Source organism: Arachis hypogaea, chromosome 11, assembly GCF_003086295.3.
Source record: "Arachis hypogaea cultivar Tifrunner chromosome 11, arahy.Tifrunner.gnm2.J5K5, whole genome shotgun sequence".
Lineage (NCBI taxonomy): Eukaryota > Viridiplantae > Streptophyta > Magnoliopsida > Fabales > Fabaceae > Arachis > Arachis hypogaea.
In genome coordinates, this window is record NC_092046.1 from 85,151,953 (window position 1) to 85,179,564 (window position 27,612).

General features: G+C 34.4%; 1 protein-coding gene across 1 annotated transcript; it reads right to left on the reverse strand.

Moving 5' to 3' along the window:
- Nucleotides 1-13,377: 13,377 nt before the first annotated feature.
- Nucleotides 13,378-18,445, reverse strand: LOC112723953 (putative expansin-A30). The gene is made up of 3 exons (XM_025775293.3): nt 18,207-18,445; nt 15,802-16,117; nt 13,378-14,060 (listed from the first exon to the last, which is right to left on the reverse strand). Exons 1-3 carry the CDS (start codon nt 18,376-18,378, stop codon nt 13,748-13,750), a joined length of 801 nt encoding a protein of 266 aa, XP_025631078.1. The 5' UTR covers nt 18,379-18,445; the 3' UTR covers nt 13,378-13,747.
- Between the last annotated feature and the right edge of the window lie 9,167 nt (nt 18,446-27,612).

The window sequence follows — 27,612 nt, forward strand, 5'->3', positions numbered from 1 at the left end:
ATTTTTCAGATGCAGGTCGTAATCTACTTCGGTGAGATTGTGGATATGGTGACAGAGCAGAGTATGGTTCGTTCCTTGTTTATTTCTGTTTTACTTCGTCATAGTATTCTCTCACCTTTTGTGTATTTATCTTTATGGCCTTAGAGGCTTATTTGAGAGATAGGTTGTATAAGCTATTTTAATTCTAAACCTCTGTATCTTTCTACCTGTAACAAGTCGGCTTAAACTCCGCAAGCTGCGGCTAGTTCTCTATGATTATAATAATATTGTATCTATATATATGTTTTATTCTTTCATCTAAACCCTGAGTCTTGTGCGTTAGTTTCGTGTGAACGTTTCGCGCTTCTGAAATTCTGTTTTTGAGCTTAATCCTTCATCAAGCTTCTAGAATATATTATTTCCTTCTATATATAAATATGTAAAAGCCTTAGGATTGTCGTAATCTCTAATTAACCTTTACTTTATGGCTAGAGGTAAAGCTTAGGGTAATTGGGGTGTTACATGCTGGCCGCCGGACTTTTATGTATGAACGCCGGGCATCCATGCTAGCTTGAGCAGGGCCGTCGGGTGTTCAGTTTGATGCTTTTGGACCTGGTTAGACCTTCCTTGAACTGTATTTGTATTTTCTTGTTAAAAAGGCTTTAATTCTTGATTACTTGAGAACAAAAACACCTGAAATCAAAATAATACTAATACAACTACAAATACTTGATTAGTTAGAAAATTCTACTAGAAAACCTAAAAATTTTTATTTAAAATCTAAGTAAATGCAAAAGATCCCTAAAAACTACTAAACATGTGCAGTCATTAGTACCCCACCTAAATAACTCACCGCCACATTCCTATTGTCTTTCCATTGAAGTAACTCAGAAATAGACATGAATCTATTCTTTGGAATCATTTTCACCGAATATTCCAATACTCTTTCATCTAACTTAGAAATCACCTCGGGTCTCAGTATCTGTTAGGGCTCAGAGCACAAATGCAGGAGATTTTTCTACTAACAAATAACTAATCTTTTGATACTTTTCTGATGATAACTTTATTTTTGGTCTCTAATCTATCTTGTACAATGCTATTTGAGTATCTTTTACCCTCTTTGATGGCAAAAAGGGGAGTAAAAGAAGAAAAAGGGTTGATATTGATAGATAGGATAAATAAGAAGTAAAAGATTAATTTTTTATGTGCTGCATAAGCTGTATTTTACATTTTAGTGGCTGACTCATATGTGATTCGATTAGTTTTATTTTAGTTTTGGATGAATCACTTTAACTGACTCACAATCATGAAAAACATATTTTACATTTTAGTGGCTGACTCATATGTGATTCGATCAGTTGTATTTTGTTTTTAGATGAATCACTTTAACTAACTCACAATCATGAAAAGCGCATTTTTTGGTACACTTTTTGGTTGCAGTGTTGAAATTTTGTAGCTTAGGTACTTTATCTCCAATCCATCAAGTGAGAGCACTCATTACAAAAGAAAGGGGGGAGCTATCCATGAAATTCAAAATAGAATCACCAAGGGAAGTGTCTAACATCTACTTTGTGTCAATCCCTTTAATTCATTTATAATTCATGTTTGTAATCAAGGAGGAGATCCTTGAGTTAAGAAAAAATAATTCATTAATGATGACAAACATGAGTTTGGTTGGGTTAAAAGTCCAAAAGTGGTTTAATAAAATATATATTTGTGCATTCCCATCTTAAGAGTTTAACGATAAAAACGCAGCCCATTTCTAATGCTTTGAGTGTATATCAGTGTTTAGCTCAAAAATCAACTTGGACCAAACCCATAACACTCCAAATAAGCCTCAAGTGAAGACACTATCTGTTGCAACATTCAGCTGTTGAACAATTCGGATAAAGCTAAAAACAAAAAAAAAGGTGTTTTACTTTTAATTAAACATCAAAGAGGGAAGGCAAAAAAATAAAATAATAGAGGCAAAGTCAAATCAAAAGTTGAAGTGACTCAAAACCAAAAAGACAGCAGCTGAGTTACCATTCTTGTACACATAAAATAGCCATTTGAAGCTACCTTGAAGAGGATACACCATTCGACAAAGAAGAATAAAATAATGGTTACTTTTTCTGATTTAAATCAAAGGGCTAGAAATGAAACTTGGAGCCAAAAATTATATCAATGGTATAGATTATTATTGTCCATCTTTCCAACACCTCTGTGCCACTCTACTCTGCTGTTTCTACCCTGATTTTTTGTTCTGATTTCTTGGAAAAAAATGAAGAACTCAACTGGTCCAAAGCTCAAGAGTTGACTCTACCCTCTAGCTCATGTTTTGGAGGCATTATCCCATACATAAAAGAGTAATCAACCAGAAATTGAGGTAAGGAGAGAGAACCCAATAATCTAAGTTTACCTAGCACCTTTACCACTCAAAGTTTAAAGTTTTGGAAGCAATGCACCTACACTAAAGGGAGTATTCCACCAAGATAGAAGGCCACAAGTGAGAGTACAAGAATCTGGTTTTCACATAGCTTTCAAGTTATCAAATTTTTTCTCTTTCATGAGGTTACATTGTATATCTTGCTTTCTCAGTTTATCTTTCTTTGATATCTCTTGGTAAAAGACAATGTGTGAGGTGTTTGAAAAAGTCATTTGAGAAAAAAAGCAAAGAGAGTTAACTTAGAGTGAAAAGCCATTTTATGTTAAAACTCTTTTGATGTATTTCTGTTTTGTAATCATGAGCCTATGAGGTTTTCCTTGCTAAGTTGGGTGTAGGAGTGTTCGCAGTGCGGTTTGGTTCGGTTTTAAGGGAAAAAGTCATCCGATCCGAATGCTTAATTTATGTGCGGTGCAGTTTGGATTGGATGAAATTTTTTTGGAAATCCAATCCGATCCGATCCGATTACAAGCGGTTTGGATTTGCGGTTTTTTAAATAAAAAATTAAATACATATAACAAGTCTTAACATCAAATTTTAAATAATCAACAATGACATAACAAGTCTTAACAATATCTTAAAAAGCCAACGATAACATAATAATAGAAATAAAATTATAGATTAGTTAAAATAAATAAATAAATAATATTTTGAACATAAAATATTTATTAAATAATAATAATACATGAATAATAGAAAAATGTATAACAAATTGAACATGTTATAAGTATAATTGTAAATATAATAATAAAATAATAATATTATAACACATTGTGCGGTTTAAATTGGATTGGATCGGTTATGAAAAGTAGATCTGAAATTCGATCTAATCTAGCGGTTTGCAAAAAATAGAATCCAATCAAATCTGAATTAGTGCGGTTTTAATCGGTTTTCGGTTTGGATTGGATTAGATGAGTGGTTTAATTTAGATCGGTTTGGATTTGAACACCCCTAGTTAGGTGAGCACTTAGTGTTGAGAGTCTAGAAAGTGAACCTAGCCAAATCAAGCTTGGTTAGAAGTTTGGTTTGTCTCGGATAGGATTATGAAAAATCCTAGAAAATTGGTGTTTGTAATTTTTGAAAAGATAGTGAAAATTCTACTATTATTGTAGTGGAGACTGGATGTAATTTACATTGCAAAAGACGATTGAACCAGAATACATGGCTGTGTTCTCTTCTTTTCTTTTCTTTGATTTTGTTTCATGCGTTATGAGACAAAAAAATAAATTCTCTTGGATAATTCATATCACAGACAAAGCAAAACTAAAATTGCAGAATCTGTTTACTATTTAAATTTAAAAACATAAAAAAAGACCATAAAGTTAACCCCTCTTCTCTAGACCATTAAAAATCTTTACTTTTGTCTCACACATTTTCTAACATTTATAATGAAAGAAGCTTACATATTCAAAAATGTTCTACATGAAAAGATAACTTCTTCAAGGTAACCATTAATGTAGAATGTGTTATTTATTATTTTCAAATATTACTAAAGTTGAGCTTAGGGCTCCGTGACTACACTAACTGAGTTATAACTCATAATATTTAAAAGTTCAACCTACTTTATTAATAAACTATCGAATCCAATTTGAGAGTTATATCCGAATCCAATTTGAGAGTTATGATATACCTGTTATAACAATATAACTCAACTGTGATGTAACTCGACTAAGAATACGTTATAATTCGATTGTTGTAACTACTGCATTACAAATAAATCATTGAACTGGAGAAAATATTTTTATTCGCATTATTGGTATAATCTTAACCGAAAAAATGGTGATGAGATATGCTCTGCCTATAAAATAACAAGAACATAAAGATTAAAGGTATGGAAAAAGTATTTATTTTTCATTTAGTCTTTATATTACTACTTTATACACTGAGTTGAGTGTTAAAATATCTTATGCAAATATCCATTTTTTTTTTGTTCTTTCACAACTAAAGTATAATTTATCCCATTTGAAGATCTTAAAAAGAACAATTTGTATCGTAATTAGAGGGTTATATTTTTTAAATGGGTGTATATTTAATTTTTTAAATGTATAAGAATAAATTTGTAATCTTAATTTTTTCTAAAACAAGTTTATTCATTTTCTATTTCTTTCTTAAAAGATAAAACAACTAAAAGAATATTTATTCTTTTTAAGAAGTCCTTTATTTTGTCTCTTTTGTCCTATAAGTACAAATGCGGCCAATATATAATTATATATATGTTGAAGAAATTTTCAGGTTGATGGTTAGGTAGAAGATGTTAAAAATTAAAATAAGATAACAGATTAGTTGGTGGGTCATGATCATGATGTGTGATAAAATGACAAGAAATACAACGTGGCAAATTAAAAGTCATGAATGAGATCATGATAACCCTTTTTTTTAAGTGACCTGTACATATTCAAGTGGATGGATATTACATTTTTTAATTAAAAGAAGCTAAAATACTAGGATGGTAATGTTGAACTTGACATTACTCATTTTATATCAATTAGTGTCACACTAACGTGTTTATTAATTTATTTTTTTATTTATTAAATATATTTAAAATAATTAAATAAAATTCATTAAAATGACAAATGACTTATAACTTAATTAAAAGACTCAGTTCAAATATTGTTAATAATGATTTTTTAATAAAAAATTATATACTAACCTTTTATATTTTTATTTTATATATATATATATATATATATATATATATATATATATATATATATATATAATTTCAAAATGAACGTCGGTTAAATTTAACAGAGCCAAAATTTTAAAATGTAAAGACATTAAATAAATGAGGTATTTGCTTATTTGACATGTTACTTAATATGTACATCTTTGTTTAATCAATTATTTTTTTTCTTTTAAATTTATTAATGCTTTAAACACGACTAAGATATAGCATTAATATTGATTATTTGAACATTGGTGCTTAACCGTTTATAATTGTTTGATTATCTTATAAATAAATCTTGAATAGACATATACGTACTTATATTATCCATCTCTTATTAGTGCCTTATCTCCCATATTTATATTAGTGTAATGCTTCGTGGTCATAATTTCATTGAACCAATAATTCTAGCCTTCAAACCTTTTTTTTTTTTTTTGGGTTGAATCAACGGGGTCATAAACCCAAAAAAACCAAAAACAAAATAAAAAAAATTAAGATCTTCTAAATTTGAGAGATTTAAACAAATCAAATAATAAAGTTGAGATAAAATCATAAAGGAGAGAATCTAAAATGTGTAATCTAAAAAAAGATTTTGTCCCTTCTTTATTAGATAGTCTGCTATATAATTGACTTTTCTAAACGAATGATTTCATTTCACATTATGAATTCTTCTTAACAAAATTTTAATATCTTCTATGAAAGTACTGCAAAGATGAGTTGAAAGGCACCCTTCTTTACAAAACTTTATAGTCATAAGTGAATCAGACACAACGATAATATATTACATCCTTTTAGTGATAACTATCTGAAACCCTTTAATAATATTCCATAATTTTGCATGCATAATTAAACAACTTCCAAGGTTGCAAGAGAAAGCCGAGATAAACCTACCTAAATGATTTCGGAACAAGCCTCCACATGCTGCACTATTGTTATGTGCATAAAAGGATTCATCTGTGCTTAACTTAATAAATTGCTCTGGAGGAGGTATCCATTTAATAAGACACTTTTGGCTCTTCTTTGAAATTTTGAATTTCTTCATTACATTGAGGATCTCCTGTATTCTTATGTTAACCAACTCATAGATAGTTACTGGATGTGAATAAGCTCCTTCAAAGACCCATTTGTTGCGGCTATACCAAAGAGATAAGATTGTAACACCGAAACGTATGGCTCACTCTTTATCCTTTGTCAAGTTACTAATGAGCCAATCCTGAGTAGATAAGTTGAAGAACTCTAGATCACTATTTTAAGAAAGTAGAAGTCTCCATGTCTCTTTAGCTAGAGTATAATCTCTGAGCACGTGCATTGTTGATTCTTCAACATCACCACACTTCGGACAATTAGGATTAGTTGACAAATGCCTTCTTCTCCTTTCCATGTTAGATAGAATGGCTTCGTGGGCAACTGACCAAAGGAAGGGTCTAACTCTTTCTGGACCACACCAGCTCCATGCCAACTTAAACACTCTATCAGAAAATGTTTGCTCCTCAAGAATAGCGTCATAAGCTGTTTTTAAGTTAAACGTTTCATTGACAGAGGACGCTCAAGCAACACAATCAGAGTTCTTCCAAAAAAAGGGCGGAGATATGACTAAGATGTTGTCCACCAGTTGCTTCAAGAGACACTTTTGCAGCTTCTTTTCATCCTAATCTCCTGAGACAGCAAAAAAATCTATTAGATTTGTATAGTTAACAGTATGAGTAATTACCTTAGTTGCATGTTGGTCAAGCCTCCCAATAGTTGGCACCTAGTTGTGCTCCCAAAATCTAATTCGAGATCCATCATCAACTCCTCAAGTTGTATTTTCTACCATCTTATCCCAAGTTGCACAAATGCCCTTCCACAAATTGAAAGTTTCTTTTTTTTCTTGCAATATTGGGTAAAATATCACTTCCACAATTATATTTAGCTCTTATGACTCTTTCCCATAAAGTATCATTTTTTTTCAATGAGGCCCCAGCCTACTTTCATCATAAAAGCATGGTTGAGGTTTTTGGCATGACGTATTCCAAGACCACCAGCATTCTTGGGCTTACTAATTTTCTTCCAACTAACAAGATGGATCTTCTTAACTTGCTCTGTATCACCCCAAAGAAAATTTCAAAGTGGTTCTTTTGGCAAGAGATAAATTGGAGGCTTTTCAATCATTGAGTCTGGCATTGATATTATTAATGATTCCACTGTATGTAATATTGTTGACTTTTGTGTGCAGGAGGAGAACTCCCAAGTATTTTTCAAGGTCATCAGTTAAGGTGAAATTGAAAGTGTTGTTGATTTTGCTTCGAACACTATTACCAATGTTGTCAAAGAAAAAGATGCGGGTCTTTTCATTATTCACTTTCTGGTCCGAGCTTTGGAGAAAGGCATCAAGAACCTTCTTAATGACTTTAGCTTGATCCATTTTAGCCTCCGCAAAGAGAATAAGATCATTAGCAAAGTATAAGTGAGACAGAATTGGTTCATCTTTTTTTATTAAGATGAACTTCCAAAAGTTATACTCCACATATGTATTTATGAGGTAAGACAGCCTCTCCATATAATGTACAAAAATGTATGGAGATAGGGGACCGCCTCGGTTAATCCCTCTAGACGATAAGAATTCATCAAGAGCCTCTCTATTCTAAAGCACTCTTATTGTAAGACCCGGTTAATTAACAACTAATTAATCCATAAATGAGAATTTATTCTAGAAAGCCAAAAATGTTATTTTTATAGCTTAATATGATAGAGGAGATTGGGACGAGAATTTCGGTACCAATTTTATAGAAAACGGAATAAGATTGGACCGAACGGGCCAAACTGGTCCAACCGGTCTAACCGGATCCAAAGTGGACCCTTGGTCCAACTAAACTAAACCAGAACCCTAGTTTTCAGCACTCTCTCTCCTCACAACACTCTCATTCACGCTGAAATGGTGGAGAGGAAGGGAAGAACACTCTCTCAATTTCTATCTCTCACTTGATCTTCAAACCACCATAACTTTTGATCTAGAGCTCCGATTACCGCACCGTTTGCGGCCACACGTTCACCGCGGAGAGCTCTACAAAACCCATACAATAAATCTTGAGGTAAGCTACGTTTTGCTCTTCGAAATTCCAACCCTTGTTTTCGAGTTTCATGGGTGAAATATTGAGATTTTGGGTTCTTTGATGTTATAGGACCCAACTCTCTTGAAGGAGAAGGTTAATCTTGTCTTCTTGGACCTTGGGTGTGGTAAGATTCTCAATCCTAGTGTAATTTATTGTTCTATGATGTTTGGATATTGAGATGTTGTGTATGGGTATGATGATTGTGGCTTAGGTTGTGTATATGTGAATATTGGAGCTTGATTGGTGATTTTGGAAAGCTTGGAAGAGGGTTTTGTGTGATGAAATCTGTTCTTGGAGGTATTGAGACCTTGAGAGCTTGTGGACAAGTGGTTTGAAAGTGCTCCGGTTGAGCGTGAGAAATCGGCTAAGGTATGGTTTCGGTTTCTCGTATCTAATATGTAATGTGGTAGGAAATACTTAGACTAGAGGCCCTAAGATAGGCATTGAATTGTTGATGTTGTTGAATGGTTGAGATATATGATGTGATCATATATGTGATTATAAATATTGATGCCTTGATTGTGTGATATATGAGAAATGCATGTTGTGATATATGCTTGATGGATGATTGAGGTTGAATTGATGGGTGATACCATGTTGATGGTGAGTATGATGTTGATTATGTATAATGATGGTTGATTGAAAATGGTATTATTGGAAATTGGGGTGAGGGAGGATGTATGACATGATATTGTGTTTGTCCTTTAGCCATTTGATTGAGAAGTGTTAAAAGGGTTGGATGGTGATTTTGGGAAATTTGGTAAAATGTTAATGTGTGAGTTGAGGATGGCTTGATGTTGCTTTTGGTACATTTTGATTGGTTTCAAAGAAAAGGGATGAAATTGGCATGTTTTGATTGATTTTGAAAGGAGTTGAAAGTGGCTTGTTTTGAAAATGGCACTTTATGGTTTTGTATGAAAACATGGTTTTTGGGCATACTTTGACGGGACATAACTTGGACTACAGATCTCTGATTTGTGCCAAATCTATTTAGAAATGAAATTGGATCCAGGATGTCCATGTCGTTCGAAGAACGGGTGAAAAACGATTTAAAATGAGAAAGTTATGTCCGTCGGAAGATTGGGGGTTGAATATGTGAATTCTGCAGCTTTTAACTTAGAAAATTTTTAGCAGAATGACCCCCCGCGCGTAGGCGCACTTGGCGCGTACGCACTGTTCTTCGAGAAAGTACCATCCATGCGTACGCGTGGTGTGCGCGAGCGCGTCGATGCGCTGCACCAAATGCCCAGCCATTTTCCAGAGAGTTGTGCCAGAGTTGTGCCAGTTTTGTGCCTGGGGCGCAAGAGCACCCACGCATACGCGTGGTTGACGCTCGCGCGTCGTTTGGCTATTTTTCAACCCGCGCGCCCGCGCATATGACGCTTGCGCGTTGATGAGTTTTGTGGCCATCCACGCGTGCGCGTGGAGTGCGCGTACGCGTGGCCCTATTTTCATCCCAAAGTTGATTTTTGAGTTTTAAAAACTAAATTTCATACTTCTAAGCCTCCGATCTCACCACTTATGTCTTGAATCATTATGATATGCCTAGCATGAGAAAAAGGGCTAGTGAATGTGGTAACTTGTGAGTGAAGCAAGGGGAAAAAATGAATGATCATTGAGGATCAAAGATGATTATGTGAGATGCGGAGGATGGCGGTGGAAGTGCTTGTTGTGCCATGGGCAGAAGGGCCGTAATTGTTAATTAATTGGTTGGTTATGGATTTAACCGTGAGCCGGATGGCTAGATTATTGCCGTGTTACGGTGGAGCCATGATTATGGCTAAGTATAAATGCGTATATGCTGTTGAATGAATTGTGAATGTTTGCACTTTCACCATCGGAGATGAGGGTTTCCCTGGGAGGAAGCAGTGGCTAGTCACCACGTGCTCCAGGTTGAGACTCGAAGCTCTTTTGACCCTATGTCGTAAGTGTGGCCGGGCACTGTGAAAGGCCCGGATGAGCTCGCCCCCGTAAATATTCACCAGTGAGGGTGATGGATATGGATCATGATTATGATCAAGTTTATGATGAGTATAACTCGAGTTGGGATGCGCGACAGAGGGACAGTCCAATGGTTAGCTACCAAGACTTGTCGGGTTGGCTATATAACTGACAGATGATATCATCAGCCACTAGGGACAGGCATTTATCATATGCATACTATATGAATTGTTTGAGATTGCCTATTTGACTGCATATTACTTGCTAATTGTCTAAATGCCTTATCTGTTCCTATTTGTATATCTCTTGTCTGATATAACTGTGTTTGCTATATTATACTCCTGCTGGTGGTTGGGAGGTCTGAAGGAATTGGAAAGGGAAGTATTAGTTAGACTGAAGGATCTTTAGTCAGTTGCCACTTACAGTTTAGTTTGTTTATAAGCTTTGATATTATCTGGAGGAAGTTCTAGGATTGCCTTCGGCTTTCCTCTATTATTATGTATTATATATGTGGAAGCTGTTACCGTGCTGGGGACCTCTGGTTCTCACCCATGCGGATTTTGTGGTTTTCAGATGCAGGACGTGAGGCTTCTCGTTAAGGCATGCTGGAGACTTCTGGATTAGCGAAGATCCTTTGTTCTCGGGACTCCGTCTTGGTTTATATATCTTGTTTAGATACTTTTATCTCCATTAAATAATACAAACTGTGATGACTCCTCTTATAGGAGATTTTTGGAGAGTAGGGTTCTGTATTTGTGTCCCTTTGGGTTTTCCTTATTTTATTATATGTATATATTGCTATGCTCGGACCGGTTATCTTCGCAGCCGGATTTTGAGTCTTGATATTCCCGTTTTTGACACTCTTTATATATATATGGTCTCGCGTTAGCTTATCCTTTGCTCGTTACGTTATCGATCGGAGTGTTGCGCGTTCGAGTTACAGTTTTTGTTTACCCCTTTTTCTACAAAGGCTCCTAGTTATAATTAATTATTCATACTACTATACGTACTAAATTTTTGTTTTAGAGGTCGTGATACCTTGCCATCTCTGAATTATGACTTAAGCATAAAACTCTGTATGGTAGGGTGTTACACTTATTCTAACAGTGAAAACACAAACAACAACAAGATCAATGATATGATGGGGTATACCAATATCATGGATGGTATCTCTGATAAAGCTCCATTTAAGCCTATCATAAGCATTTTCTAAATTAATTTTAATTGACATCAATCTTTTGACTCCTTTCTTGTTTCTCATTGAGTGAATAACTTCTTGGGTAATTATAATATTATCTGAATTGTACTTTCCAAGAATAAAATTGCATTGAGTAGGAGAAATCAATTTTTCCATCACTCTTTTCAGACACCTGGCTAACAACTTGGTGATAACCTTATAAGAAACATTACACAAACTGATAGGCCTCATTTATTTGAGAGAAGAAACATGTTCAACTTTTGGAATTAAAGTAATTAGTGCCTCATTTATCTCTCCTACTTTATGAGGGTGAGAGAAGATGTTTTCAATCAATCTGTACAAATCAGCTCCCACCAAATCCTACTTACTTTGATAGAAGACCGCATGTATACCATTTCTCCCTGGAGCTTTGAGACCATTCATACTAAAGAGAGAGTCCTTTACTTTTTTGGGAGATATGGAGCCACCATAAGATTCAGATCATTATCATCAAGAGAAGGAAAAACTTGATTAATGATAAAGAAAAAATCATGATTATCATCTTTATATAAATTAATATAGTAAGAAGTTACTATTCTTTCTAGAGAATCTCTATCAGTAATCCAATTACCCAAATCATTTTGAAGAGAAGTGATTTTTGTTCCATGAAAATACTTAGTATTTCTATCACCAAATTCAATTCTCTTGCACCTTGATTTTTGGAACCATAATAATTTCTCCTGCGTGAGAATTTCTTCACATTCCTTTCAAATATTAGCTTCAAAATTATCTAAAAATTTGTTTCTATTTGGACTAGCAACAATACCTTGAAACCTACGAATAATAGTACTTTTTCTCTTTAAGATATCCCCAAAAACATTAGTGTTCTAAGTTCTGAGCACTTTCTGCAAGTTGTCAACACAACTAGACCAAGTATTAGTGATCTTTCAATTATCTCTCACCAAGTCTTCAAAACCTGGGTGAGAGAGCCAAGCAGGTCTTCTACTTTTATTATGTGGATCAAAGCTAGTTAACTGGAGATAGAGTGGAGTTTGGTCAGACTTAAGTATTGCAAGGTGTTTTAAAATGGCTTTCGAAAATAAAATCTATCAATCCATATTACACAATACTCTGTTAAGTCTTTCCACCAAATTTTTACGTTTCCAAGTGAATAGCCAATTTAAATAGCTCAAATCTAGGAGACCATTTTGAGAGACATAGTCTTAAAAATCTTTGCAAGCACCATTTCTATTATTTCTTGCACCTCCTCTCCTTTCATAATTATGGAGTGTTGCATTAAAATCACCTAACAAGCACCAAGGGAGATTGATATTGAAACTCAAAGAGCAGATATCCTTCCAAAGATTTTTACGAAACACCTTTTGCGGGATTCTATAAATTGCCGAAAACAGCCAAGATTTTAAAAGATTATCAGTGAATTTCATATGGACAATTTGATGGTTGCACATTAACACTTCAACCTTCTAAATTGTCTTATTCCACGAACACTAAATACCCCTAGACTAGCCCTACCTTCTTCAATAAAGCTTCCGTCAAAGTCAATCTTCTAGCCTTCAAATCAATATCAGGATGATGTACTATAAAGAGTGAAATTAGGCCCCATAGTCTAACTAAAAAATTCTAGTTAGAAATAGAATTTATTATAAATAAAATAATAGAATAATAATAAAATTTAAGAAATCATAAATTCAGTAATTGGTATTTTCTTAAATTTTATTAATGAAACTATCTTTTTTTATCTTTATTCTTTGATTCTTTCTTAATTTTCTCTTTATTTTTTTTATTTCTCTCTAATATTAGTAATTCTTTCCTATTTTAAATTCTTTTTTCTTTACATGTGCCTATGAAAAAAAGATAAAAATAAAAATAAATTATGATAACAAATAACCATGGATTGGAGCTGGGCTAATTTTTTTTTTTTTGAAATAAAAAAAATAATGTATAATCCAGTATCATAGTTAATTGGTGTGTTTTTTTTATATAAATTTAAAATTTTTTATTTTATTTTAAATAAAAAATCGGACCCTTAAATTAAAAAAATCAGAGTGTGAGATTTTTATATTGTACAAATCGAAAGATGAGATGAATTTTTTTTCGCTTTTAAACAAATCGAAAAGCCTGATTTATATGATTAAAATTTTTTTCAATACTAAAATATAAATCTGATCAGATTTGTATTTTTTTTTTAAAAAAAATTAAAAACTACAAATTTAACTCTCCGATTTGTGATATAAAAAAATTAAAAATTATAAATCTGACTCTCAAATTTATAGCATTCACACAAAAAAAAACATACGTTAATTCTCCACATTATTAAAAAATATTACTAAAATATCAATAATAAAAATAAAAAGTGTCGGAGGTGATCACCATACAATGTATATAAGTGAATGTAAGAAGTTAATAATGATGAGAGGAAGAGGAGGAGGAATAATGGATTGTAAATTTCAATGGAAGTTGATATTGGTGGAATAAGCGAGTCCAACGGCCCAATTAGAAGGAGCAACATTCCAAGCAATGATGGTCTGTTTGGTAGTTAAAGAAGTAATCTTGAAGGATAGAGGTTGGGAAGAGAGTGAAGCAAATGCTTGGTAAGAAGCACCCCAATTGTGGGTCATAGCGATCCACCCTGTTGTGCTTCCTTTGACCCACATACTGCTTATGTCTCCACCACCTCCCACATTCATCACATACACCAATACCCAGTACCCATTTCCTTGCATTGCGAATCGAAGCCCCCCACTCCTTTCGCATGCAACTCTATATAAAATACATCTTAAAATGTAAAATATATTGAAAGAGTTATTTTAATATGATTATATTATAATAATTATAAAATTTTAAAAAATATTTTTAAAATTAAAATAATATTTTTTAATATTAAACAACACTTTTTAATAATATTATTTAAAAAAATGTTATCAAAATATAAAAAAATATAACTTTAAATTTAATAGTATTTATATAATTATTATAATTATTATACTATAATCATATTAAAATTTACCATATTAAAAATTATTTAAACAATATATATAAATATATTATGACTGATTTAATAATTTATTCTGTGTGTACATACAAATGTTACGATGCAATTGAGTAGTAGGCAATTAAAAAAAAAGGCAAGATATAAATGGGATTTTATAGTTGCTTGTATAGCTGTCTGTTTAAGTTATTGTTGTGGCATTATTATTATATTGTATTGTAATTTGTAAGAGGTTTTCATCATTCTAATGATTAAGAAAAGTGATTTCTATTGACCCTTTTAGTTTTTACTATTAAGTATTAAATAAGTTGTGTGATCTACATCAGAGATATCTTATTCAAGAATAAAAAGGAATCCATGAGACATTTATTAGATTATATATGAGATTTCTTGATGTTGTTATTAGAAAAACGACACTTTTTTATTTCACTTATTAGATATATCATATAAAGATTTCTGTGTGAATAGTATCTCAAAATTAAATCTTACCTTTACTAATACTAATACAGTAATACCTATATATGGGAAACGGATAAGAGAAGAGAATTAATGTAACTATTTTTATTTTAGGGGAGAAAGGGTGTATAAAAAGGAGTGGTGAAATAGAAAATCTGTGTGAACATCATTTCCTAATTAAGAATTTCTATTGATAGGACGAGGCAGATGCAGATGCGATCTCCATGCCATGGAAAAAAAAAATGTACAGGAGACAATGTCCATTTTATTTTTAGAGGAGTATTAGAGGACAGTAACTTTTGTGTTTTGTAACTATCAATTGGCCATTAATAGTATTTTTAATGGTGTGAGATTACATCTAATGGTGGGAGATCACTCACTTTTCTTTTGATAGTTAAGTGCTGATCACAAAACATAAAAGTTGTTGGCCTCTAAACTTTCTCTTATTTTTATTATATTCTATGTAAGGCTAAATAATTGAAGCTCATTTGTCTAACATGTAATAATAATCTCCTCAATTAAATACACAACTCAATCTTAAACATACAAAAATAAACGAAAAACGAATAATATCCGGAATCAACCTCTAAAAAATTTAGTGAAAATACTTTAATTTTCAACAAATTTTAATCATCAATTCAGTTTTCATACTTTTATATATTTAGACAAATAAATTTTTACATCAGATTATTTGTATATATAAGGAAAATTGATTTAAGAATTTTAAAAATTTTAAAAAATTTTAAAAATTGTTATATTCTTTATAAAATAAAAAAATTATCTGAATTCTTACTAAAATTTGATATGAGGATTGACATGTTTAATAAAATAAAAAGTTACAAATTTATTTTGTAATTAAAATTTTTTTGAAGATTAAATTATTTGACTAAAAATTTTTTAGAATTGATTTAGAATATTACACAGTAAAAAACAAAAAACACGGACTAGGAGACAACTATAATTGTTTCTAAGCTTAAAAATGCTTAAGAAAATGAGAAAATTTAAGTTTTTATTCTTTTTTGGTTTACAGGATTAAATAAACCATTAATTGATTACCTGCGGTAGAGAACAGGGACAATGCCAGCAGTCCACTGTGCAATTTTCATGAAAGCGGGCTTGGACATGTCAAAATGGGCCCTTGGTGGGTTACACCAACCGCCATTATCAGAGGGCTCGGCCCAATTAGGAGGACAAAGATTTGTGGCGGTTACAGTGGTGTAGGGCACATTGGCATTACATGCACTCGATTGGTAGCACTTTATCTGATAACAAGTCCCACATGCATATCCATTGTTGAACAACGTTGAGCTCAATGCTGCTGTGTCTGTTCCATAACCGTTCGAAAACAAGTTTCCATACCCACAAGCTCCTCCTTTATTCACAGCAAAGATGATGTCATGTTAGTGCAAAGTCACATTATTGGTTTTATTAGTAAGAAATTAATTGATTAAAGGTTATTTATTATTAACACCTCTAAATTTAGTAATATATATGATATGATATACCTATGTATAAATAGGTTGAGAGACTGAAAAATAGCTATTAACTTACTATCACCTATATTTTAAAGAAATAATCACTATTATCATTTTTTACTTGTAGGCTTTGGCCCAAACTTCCAAGAAACCGATTCGGTTCATAAAAGGTGGTAGTCCAATGCAAAAGGTCCAACTGTTGTAATGGAGTAAATTTAGCACCGCAAAAAAAAAAAAAAAAAATTCTCAAAATCTATTTTCTCGTATATTTCTAATTTTACAACTAAAATATGGTATATATCATTCTTTTATTACAATTAAAATCAATTCTTTTTTATAAAATTAAATAATTTTCTCCTCCTCTCCTTTTCTCTATCTTTCTCATTCCTTCACTCACTTTATCTTTCTTATATATTTTTATCACTGACTAATTACAAATTTGACAATCAAAATATACAACGTAATAATCTCTAATTGAATTTTAATTAAATTAAAATTTAAATATTAAAACTATAATATAATTATATTATATATTATATTTATATATTACTAACTAATTTAATAACTAAAATGTGTCACATGACACTCTCTTATTAAAATTAAGAAAAAATATTTTTCTCCAAAATTAGTAAATCTCCTTATTACATTCTCTTATCTACCTCTGCCTTTTTTATTTCTCTCGATCCTTCCCACTTTATATATAATTTATAATTTATATTTTATATTAGTAATTTGACAAATAAAAATATGTCACTAGATATTTTTTCATTACAATTAAAATAAAATTTTTCATCCAAAATTAACAAATCATCTCTCTCATTCTTCTTCTTTATCTTTCTCTCTTTTCTCTCATTCTCTATTTTTCTGTTCTACAAAAAATAAAATTAACAATATAATACAATTTAAATAAAAAATATTATTATATGCATATTTTTGTTTAGTTTTAAATTTTTAATGCTTATTTTTATAATCTATATTTTTATTTATCTTTCTTCAAATATTTATTACATATAATTTAGAGAGAATATATACTAATATTGTGGTTAAAACTTAGAATCAAGATTCAATTGTTTTTAAAAAATAATTTTAAGTTAATTTTATAACTATCAATATAAATATTTTTTATACAAATATCTAATTATATTTTTATATACATAGAGAGAAAAATATTATTTTTAAATATCAAGCATAAAAATTAATTCTTTTTATTTGTAAATTAGATTTAACATCTAATCAAATATAAAAGTATACACATTAAATTTTTTCAAATTTTAGATAACAAATATTAAAATTAATTATTACTAAAAAATTAAACTCTTTCGCATGACAAAAATAATAATTAAAAAGCTTGTTATTTGATTTTTTTATCTACAGAGACTTTGGTCTTCTTAGTCGGCGAGAATTTTTATTTCCTACAACTTTTTTGTAAAAGTAGTTTAATTCTATAAATCTTTTGTGCCTGTCATAATCTATAATGTCAGAAAAAAATTGACGTAATTTTAAAAGATTTATATTTCTATAATATTATTACCGATAAAAATATACTAGTTAAACATTTAATAATAAAGGAATAGATCTAAAACTGATATGCAACGAGTATAATGAGCAAGTTATGGAGATCATTAATTTTAACAAAACTCGTCATGTTCCATAAAGGGAAGGGTAAACTGAAAAAGTAGGCAAATAGAAGAAAACTAGATACACCTAAACACTCTCTCACTTAAACTTTGGAGTGTATTTAGAGATGTCCTCTTGACTTGGTGTGTGATTAAACGAAAAGCGAGTTTCTCAAGCTCTCGTTATTAGCTTGGATACTCAGCAAATCCTCCCAACAATATTCTAAAAATACAATTTGATCATCACAACAATATTCTAAGAATGTTATCCCTTAATGTTAATAAGATTAGTTACCGTATATTTTTGTTTTAAAAAGGCTTAATGTTTCCTAATATAACAGAAAATTAATAGAAGTGGTTTTCTACGTACCCATGGTGGCAGAAGCAGACTCATCACCATAAAATGTGGCATGTGCAAGAGCCCAATCACTAGGTCTAAATATGCCCGTTGCTAATGCTGCATTTCCAATGGTTGTGAACATGCATGTTAATGTAACCAACAAAAAGCTACTAAAGCTACAATATTGAAGAATTGAAGCCATTATTCCTATGTTTTGAATCCCTACTAATCTGGCTATGCAGCTTAATTAGCTTAGTTTATTAGGAGAAGGAAATGGAATACATTACTCTTAGTTTACATACATTAATTCTTTTCCTTTTATATATACAATACACAATAAGGTACTGTACATACAATTGTAGCGGCACCTAATTAACACGTCGCTAATTGAAATAAATAGTCTTCGTGATCACCACGAAGATAGTAAGTCGTACTAATGTTTCAAATCGGTCAAAGTAAATAGTTTTATTATTCTTCTTTGATTTTCTTTTGTTGACTATGTACGCATTGTTAGCCAATGATTAGATTGTACTGAGTGAAAGACCGTAAAACAATGATCCATGAAAACTAAGGCAAGCTGATTTTCTGAATTTACTGAAAGGGAAAACGTGCATACATGTTTCCTATGTCTTCTCGTTACTGAATTTCATGTTAATTAATTAATTCATTCGTGAAAAAAGTTGTTCAATTTGATTAAAGTTTCAAGAGCTGATCGAATAAGCATACCTGTTGTGTTAGGTTATTCATAAAGTCCACACACTTCGGACTAGAACCTTGTTTCGGCCCAGCCCAAAAATGGCCGGGGGTCTATATTGTGGGCTACCAACCCGCCAGATCCTTGACCCGTATACGCAAGGGTAACATGTGTGTCATTCTACCTCTTGAGGAAGGCCTGGACAGCTGGCAGAAGCTTTCAGGCGGACAGGCCCAAGTCAGAGGGCCCACCCGAGTACAAGGTATAAATGGGGAGTCACCTACTCCTCCCCCAAGGTACGTAATCTTTACCCTAATTAGCCGCTTCATCGTACGGACACTTACTTTAGCATCGGAATGTCTTTGTAGGTAGCCCCATCCACCGACCTACCAACGACCATAACAGCATCTTGCCTCACAAAGTTCGCGTCTAGGTCCAGAAACCTTCCTTTCTCTAGTAGTTGCTCTCGATCCAACACCCGGCCGACCTCTCATAGTGACGAACAACTGAACATTGGCGCCTCCTGTGGGGACCTGACGTGACCATGGATCTTATCCATCGTACGAAAGAGGTACGAGCAGAGGGTGGAGCACTAGGCGTCCAGGGGGCTGTCTACGAAGCAAAGTGAGTTCGAGGACCTCTCAGACTCCCACGCATAATCTCTAGAAAAGCGCCCGTTCCGTAGTACTGGCAGTGACATCGCTCGAATCATGCAAGAGCTCAGACACAAAGTATAAAACTTGGAGAGAGAATTGACGGCAAGGGACCACTACTGCCCCGAGCAGCACCGGGAATCTATTCCAAGTGTTTCGCGAACCTGAACTCCATCACGGAGATCCGGAGATCGAAAGATCGGCAACAAAGCACCAAGAGGGATGGCGGGCATCATCGAACCAATGCCCACTCCCTCACCTACACCTACGGTAGGTCGGAAGCCTGTGGGGAGAGAAGGAGAGATCGAGGGAAGAAACAGTGAGATCCCATTAAAATGGGGGCCACTCCTTTCCATCCATCCATCCTCAAAGTCCGCTGTCGAAGAACTTCGACAAGCCAACAAGGACATGAGGTATGACAGAACCAAGGATCCACAAGAGCACGTAACGGGCTTTGAGTCCAGAATAAACTTGAAGGGTGTGGGCGACGCTATTAGATGTCGTGTATTTCCCATAACCTTTGTAAGGCCGGCGATTCGTTGGTTCAACTTCCTTTCGCAAGGATCCATTATGGCCTTCGCGGACACCACGCAAAAGTTCTTGGCAAAATATACCACTCCGATTGCTAAGGCCAAACACCTGATTAACTTGCTAGGAGTGACCCAACGGATTGGCGATCCAACGAAAAAATTCTTCGACCAATTTAATGATGAATGCTTGGAGATTGACGGCCTGACGGATTCAGTGGCAAGTTTGTGCCTGACCAATGGTTTGGTGAATGAGGATTTCAGGAAACACCTCACTACTAAACTTGTCTGCACAATGCAGGAGATCTAGAATATTGCAAGGGAATATATCAATGATAAAGAGATCAGCCAAGTGATAGCCGCCAATAAACAGCAACCACCCAGCTAACCATCTCGTTAGGCCGGCAACACCGAAAGGCCAAAAGAGGTGTCAAGAGAAGGGGCATCCGGAAAACCATTTAAACCATTCTCCAGGGTGGGTAAGTTCACCAACTACACCCTTTTAATCGCGCCCATCGTTGAGGTCTACCAACAAATTGCTGAAAAGGGTATACTGGCCAAGCCATGGCAGCTTAAGGACAGGATGGGGGGAAAATAAAAGTCTTTATTTTGATTACCACAAAAGTTTTGGCCACAAAATATAAAATTATTTTGACTTGAAAGAAGCACTGGAACAAGCCATCTAGGAAGGGAAGCTAGTTGAGTTCTCGCAATTCATCCCAGAACCAAGGAAGAGAGAGAGAGAGAGAGAGAGAGAGCACTCTGAGGAAGATCGAAGCCGAATAGTGAAGCCGAGGCAGGGTCCCTCTGAGAATTCGGACACTACTCCAACTATGGTAGTGAATGTAGTGGTTGGAAGGGATACCCCACCTAAGTCAAAGTCAGCAGTGAAGAACAATGCCAGGGTATTAGCCGTGTTTTTGGAAAGCTCTAACGTCAATTCCAGGAAACTCTCTGAGATATCATTCGGTCCGGAAGATCGTTGGTGCCACGACCTTCCCGAGGACCCGTCAATGGTAATCACGGCGAGGATTGGGATTGGCTTGGTCAAATGGATCTTAGTGGATACAGGGGCGGATCCGAACATCATGTTTAGGAACGTGTTCAATGCCCTAGGACTCAAAGAGAACGACCTCAAAAACCACCGTCACGGGGTCGTAGGATTGGGAGACAACTACATCAAACCTGATAGGTCCGTCACCCTTCCAATCTGTGTGAGTTCCGAGGCGAGCCAGAAGTCAACAATGGCTGAGTTTGTGGTCCTGAGGGATTCACGTCATTCTCGAAAGAAGGACCATTAATGAGCTGTCGGCCATTGAATGAGAGAATTTGTGTTGATCTAGGATTTCACAAAATATAGGTTCTCTTCGTTGCAAGCATAGTCTAGACCGACAAGCAATCCCCACAATCAAAGTTTGATATTTTCCAATAAAAATAATTTAACCGAGAGTAATAAAACCTCGGGTCGTTATCCCTCATAATGCAATTGAAATGTCACGCTCTTGGTTGTGAGGATAAAGGGGTTTTGCAATCAAAGAACAAAAGATTAAATGAACTTAAGAAATAAAAGAACTAAGGAATGATCAAAATTGGAATCAATGCAATTAAAAAGGAAACAAGATTAAGACAAGTGAAAATGCAAAGATATGTATAAAGAGCATTGACTTGGGAATGAGGATTCAAGGAATCCTATCATTGCCATAACCACAACTATGATAATTATGAGGAGTCAATCTCACCTAGTCAACCCCTAACATCGAGGAGTAAGTTTAGCAAGCATAATTGACCTTAATCCATAAGTCCTAGCTAACTTACCAAATTAATTGATAAAAAGCTAGCGTCAATGAAAACAAGAGTCAACTAACTACCCAAGAATTACCACTAGATGTCGGACATTCTGACTCTAGTATCCTAGGAACTCAAATCCCAAGCCAAGTTGTGAAAATCTACTCAAAACTCATAATTGGCATTTTCAAAACCAACTTGTGGGTATAAAAGTGGTGCACGAAATCGTGATCGTTCATTCCTTGGTAACGGCGCCAAAAACTTAATACGCATGTTCATAATCTTAATTCTTTGTCACAACTTCGCACAACTAACCAGCAAGTGCACTGGGCCGTCCAAGCAATAAACCTTACGTGAGTAAGGGTCGATCCCACGGAGATTGTCGGCTTGAAGCAAGCTATGGTCACCTTGTAAATCTCAGTCAGGCGGATTCAAATGGTTATAAAGTTTTAATAATTAAAAGATAAATAAAACGTAAAATAAAGATAGAGATACTTATGTAATTCATTGGTGAGAATTTCAGATAAGCGTATGGAGATGCTTAGTTCCTTCTGAATCTCTGCTTTCCTATTGACTTTATCCAATCCTTCATACTCCTTTCCATGGCAAGCTGTATGTTGGGCATCACCGTTGTCAATGGCTACATCCCGTCCTCTCAGTGAAAATGGTCCAAATGCGCTGTCACCGCACGGCTAATCATCTGTCGGTTCTCGATCATGCTGGAATAGGATTCAGTAATCCTTTTGCGTCTGTCACTACGCCCAGCACTCACGAGTTTGAAGCTCGTCACAGCCATCCCTTTCCAGATCCTACTCGGAATACCACAGACAAGGTTTAGACTTTCCGGATCTCAAGAATGGCCGCCAATAATTCTAGCCTGTACCACGAAGACTCTGATCGTAGATTAGGAGGATAAGAGATTTGCATTCAAGCTTGTTTGCATGTAGAACGGAAGTGTTTGTCAGGCACGCGTTCATAAGTGAGAATGATGATGAGCGTCACATAATCATCACATTCATCATGTTCTTGTGTGCGAATGAATATCTTAGAGAAGAAATAGGCTTGAATTGAATAGAAAAACAATAGTACTTTGCATTAATTCATGAGGAACAGCAGAGCTCCACACCTTAATCTATGGTGTGTAGAAACTCTACCGTTGAAAATACATAAGAACAAGGTCCAGGCATGGCCGAATGGCCAGCCTCCAAGGTCTAGGGACTAAACGTTCAAAGATTCGAAGATGATCCAAAGATTCTAGTAAAAAGTCCTATTTATACTAAACTAGTTACTAGGGTTTACAGAGATATGTAAATGATGTAGAAATCTACTTCCGGGCCCACTTGGTGTGTGCTTGGACTGAGCATTGAGCTTTCATATGTAGAGACTCTTTTTGGAGTTAAACACCAGTTTGTAACTTGTTTTTGGCGTTTAACTCTACTTTGCAACTTGTTTCTGGCGTTTAACGCCAGAATAAGGCATAAAGCTGGCGTTAAACGCCAGTTTGCGTCGTCTAAACTTAGAAAAAGTATGGACTATTATATATTGCTGGAAAGCTCTGGATGTCTACTTTCTAACTCAATTGAGAGCGTGTCATTTGGACTCTTGTAGCTCCAGAAAATCCACTTTGAGTGCATGGAGGTCAGAATCCAACAGCATCTGCAGTCCTTCTTCAGCCTCTAAATCTGATTTTTGCTCAAGTCCCTCAATTTCAGCCAGAAATTACCTGAAATCATAGAAATACACACAAACTCATAGTAAAGTCCAGAAATATGATTTTTATTTAAAAACTAATAAAAATATACTAAAAACTAATTAAATCATACTAAAAACTATGTAAAAACAATGCCAAAAAGCATATAAATTATCCGCTCATCACAACACCAAACTTAAATTGTTGCTTGTCCCCAAGCAATTGAAAATCAAATAGGATAAAAAGAAGAGAATATACTATAAATTCCAAAATATCAATGAAACTTAGCTCCAATCAGATGAGCGGGACTAGTAGCTTTTTGCCTCTGAACAGTTTTGGCATCTCACTTTATCCCTTGAAGTTCAGAATGATTGGCATCTATAGGAATTCAGAATTCAGATAGTGTTATTGATTCTCCTAGTTCAGTATGTTGATTCTTGAACACAGCTACTTTATGAGTCTTGGTCGTGGGCCTTAGCACTTTGTTTTCCAATATTACCACCGGATACATAAATGCCACAGACACATAATTGGGTGAACCTTTTCAGATTGTGACTCAGCTTTGCTAGAGTCCCCAATTAGAGGTGTCCAGGGTTCTTAAGCACACTCTGTTTTTGCTTTGGAGCTCGACTTTAACCGCTCAGTCTCAAGTTTTCACTTGACACCTTCACGCCACAAGCACATGGTTAGGAACAGCTTGGTTTAGCCGCTTAGGCCAGAATTTTATTCCTTTAGGCCCTCCTATCCACTGATACTCAAAGTCTTGGATCCTTTTTACCCTTGCCTTTTGGTTTTAAGGGCTATTGGCTTTTTGCTCTTGCCTTTTGGTTTAAAGAGCTTTTGGCTTTTTCTGCTTGCTTTTTCTTTCTCTTTCTCTTTTTTTTCTTTTTTTTTTTGCAAGATTTTGTATTCACTGTTTTTTCTTGCTTCAAGAATCAATTTTATGATTTTTCAGATTATCAATAACATTTCTCCTTTTCATCATTCTTTCAAGAGCCAACATATTTAACATTCATAAACAACAATATCAAAAGACATATGCACTGTTCAAGCATTCATTCAGAAAACAAAAAGTATTGTCACCACATCAAAATAATTAAACTAATTTCAAGGATGTATTCGAAATTCATGTACTTCTTGTTCTTTTGTAATTAAAGCATTTTTCATTTAAGAAAGGTGATGGATTCATAGGACATTCATAGCTTTAAGACATAGAGATTTAAATACTATGATCATGTAATAAGACACAAACATAAACATAAAGCATAGTAAACGAAAAATAGAGAAAATAAATAGACAAAGAGATTAAGGAACGGGTCCACCTTAGTGAGGGTGTGATGACATGTCACCATGTCATGTTTTTCTATACTTTTTCATACAAGAAATTGATGATTTTTGCTTAAATATTGAATGCTTTTGTACTTAATTGGTATATTTTCTTGATCTTTTGATTTGATAAATTTTGTAGGAAATAAGAAGAAAAAGAAGCAAAAGAATACAAAATAAGCTAAAAAGAAGAAAAGAGAAAATTTTGGGCACGTTTTGAAGATTGAGCACACCTTGGAGCCTTAGGCCACGCTTTTAAAAGCGTGACCCATGACCATGAAGCCATGGCATGCATATATGCCTTATGAATGCATGAATTAAAAACTAAAGCATGCATAGGTGAAATGCATGAGCTTCACGTTAATTGGCATTACAAAGCCAATTAATGCATGCATAAAGCATTAAATCATTTATGCCAAAAAAAGGGAATGCTACGGCATTACTAAAGGAACCAATGAAAGCATGCATGGAACTTAATTACTAATGCCAATAAATGAATGAATGAAACGCATGCATTAAAGCCAATGGAAGAAAGCATGTCAATTACAAAAACGCTAATGCATTGGCTTTATTAATAAAAGTAAAGCATGCATTTAATTAATACTATCATTGGCATTAGTAATGGATGAATGGCAAAGACAATTGGTGAAACGTATAACACCCAGGGAGTCCAACGTTTGCGACCAAGTTTGCCTCAAACTTGAGCGCAAACGTTGGTGAAACGTAAACACCCAGGGAGGCCAACGTTTGAGACCAAGTTTGCCTCAAACTTGAGCGCAAACGTTGGTGAAACGTATACACCCAGGGAGGCCAACGTTTGCGACCAAGTTTGCCTCAAACTTGAGCGCAGACGTTGGTGAAACGTCTATACCCAGGGGAGGCCAAGTTTGCGCCCAAGTTTGCCTTAAACTTGGAGGCAAACGTTGGCGCCAAAGTATTCTTGGAAGGAGCACGTTTGAGTTCACATTAGACCTCAAATGTGAACTCAAACGTGAGTGACAGATAAATCCCGTTCTGCATAATTTCAGCAATCCAACGTTTGAGTTAAAGTTTGCCTCAAACTTTGACTCAAACTTAAAGGCTCCAAAGTCCAAATTGCAAACGGATTTCTTCTCAAGTCCAAGACCAATCAACTGAGGCTATCTTCAACCCAATTCCATCAAGGCCATCTGGATCCATTCTTCCTCAAATCCAAAGCAAGCTAAGCCCATTACTATCACTCAAAGGCACAAGAGATAGTTAAAATAGGAATTTCATTTAATTGTAATTTATTTTTAATTTTAATTTCATTTTCATTTTCATTTTGTAAAGCCTATATAAGGCATCATTTTCATCTTTGTTAGAAGAGAAGTTAGCTCCATTAGAGAGCATTAGAGGCTGGCTTCACTAAGGAGCATTATGATTTGAGAGCTCTCTCTTAGTTTTCATTTTTGTTTTGAATCTGGGTTGAGAATTGAAGAAATTCTGTTTCAATCTCACCTTAAGAATTCTTTCTGTTTTCTTCTTCTGCAAACTTTCAAGTGAATTGTGATTTGAATCAAAGTTTTCTTCATTGCTTTCATCTTTAATTTTCCTGCAACTTGTTTGCTGTTGGATCAAGGAAGGAATTGAGATCTAGACTTGTTTTCTAGTCTCACTGATTTCCTGAGATCTTCAACCTTTAATTTTGATTTTGCAATTGAGTTGAATTTACTTTCTGTTTGCTTCTTCAAGCAATTCTGCTTTATGTTTAAGATCTGTTGCATGTTATTGCATCTTTTGCTCCTCTGATTGATTGAACTTTACATTTTCTTGTTGAAGTTTTAATTCCCAGCACCCAATTCCTTTTACTTTTCATGCAATTTAATTATTCTACAGTTGTTTTGAGTTCTGATATATTGCTTTCTTTAAATTTCCAGCACCCACCCCCTTTACATTTGATGCAAGTTACATTTCTTGTCATTTAAGATTTTGCCAATTTACATTCCTTGCCCTTTACGTTTATTGTCATTTACTTTCTACCATTTATATTTCACTGCAATTTACTTTCTGTTGATCAACGTCACACAATTCACTCAATGTTAGCTTGACTAAACTAATCACCCACTAAAGTTGCTTGATCCATCAATCCTTGTGGGATCGACCTCACTCTAAGTGAGTTTTACTACTTGATGTGACCCGGTATACTTGCCGGTGAGTTTTAGGTGTTTGGAAATTCGTTTCCAAAATACCCATCAGGGTGGCATCTTCCTCTTCTTGAAGAACCAATGGTGCTCTTGAGCTCCTCTATGTCTCTTCCTTGTCTTTGTTGGTCCTCCCTCATAGCTCTTTGATCTTCTCTAATCTCATGGAGAATGATGGAGTGCTCTTGGTGTTCCATCCTTAGTTGTCCCATGTTGGAACTTAATTCTCCTAGGGAGCTGTTGATTTGCTCCCAATAGTTTTGTGGAGGGAAGTGCATCCCTTGAGGTATCTCAGAGATTTCATGGTGAGGAATTTCCTCATGCTCTTGTTGAGGTCCATGATCTCTTGTTTGCTCCATCCTTTTCTTAGTGATGGACTTGTCCTCTTTAATGAGGATGTCTCCCTCTATGTCAATTCCAGCCGAATTACAGAGGTGGCAAATGAGGTGAGGAAAGGCTAACCTTGCCAAAGTGGAGGACTTGTCAGCCACCTTGTAGAGTTCTTGAGGTATAATCTCATGAACTTCCACTTCCTCCCCAATCATGATACTATGGATCATGATGGCCCGGTCTACAGTAACTTCAGACCGGTTGCTAGT

Bases quoted from the DNA above. Each gene is read 5' to 3' on its own strand.
- LOC112723953 (XM_025775293.3), bottom strand. From the start codon at position 18,378: ATGGCTTCAATTCTTCAATATTGTAGCTTTAGTAGCTTTTTGTTGGTT. The intron at 16,118-18,206 runs GTACGTAGAAAA...CTGTGAATAAAG, and splicing joins GTCTGCTTCTGCCACCATGG to GAGGAGCTTGTGGGTATGGA. The intron at 14,061-15,801 runs GTAATCAATTAA...TATTTTATATAG, and splicing joins GTCCCTGTTCTCTACCGCAG to AGTTGCATGCGAAAGGAGTG.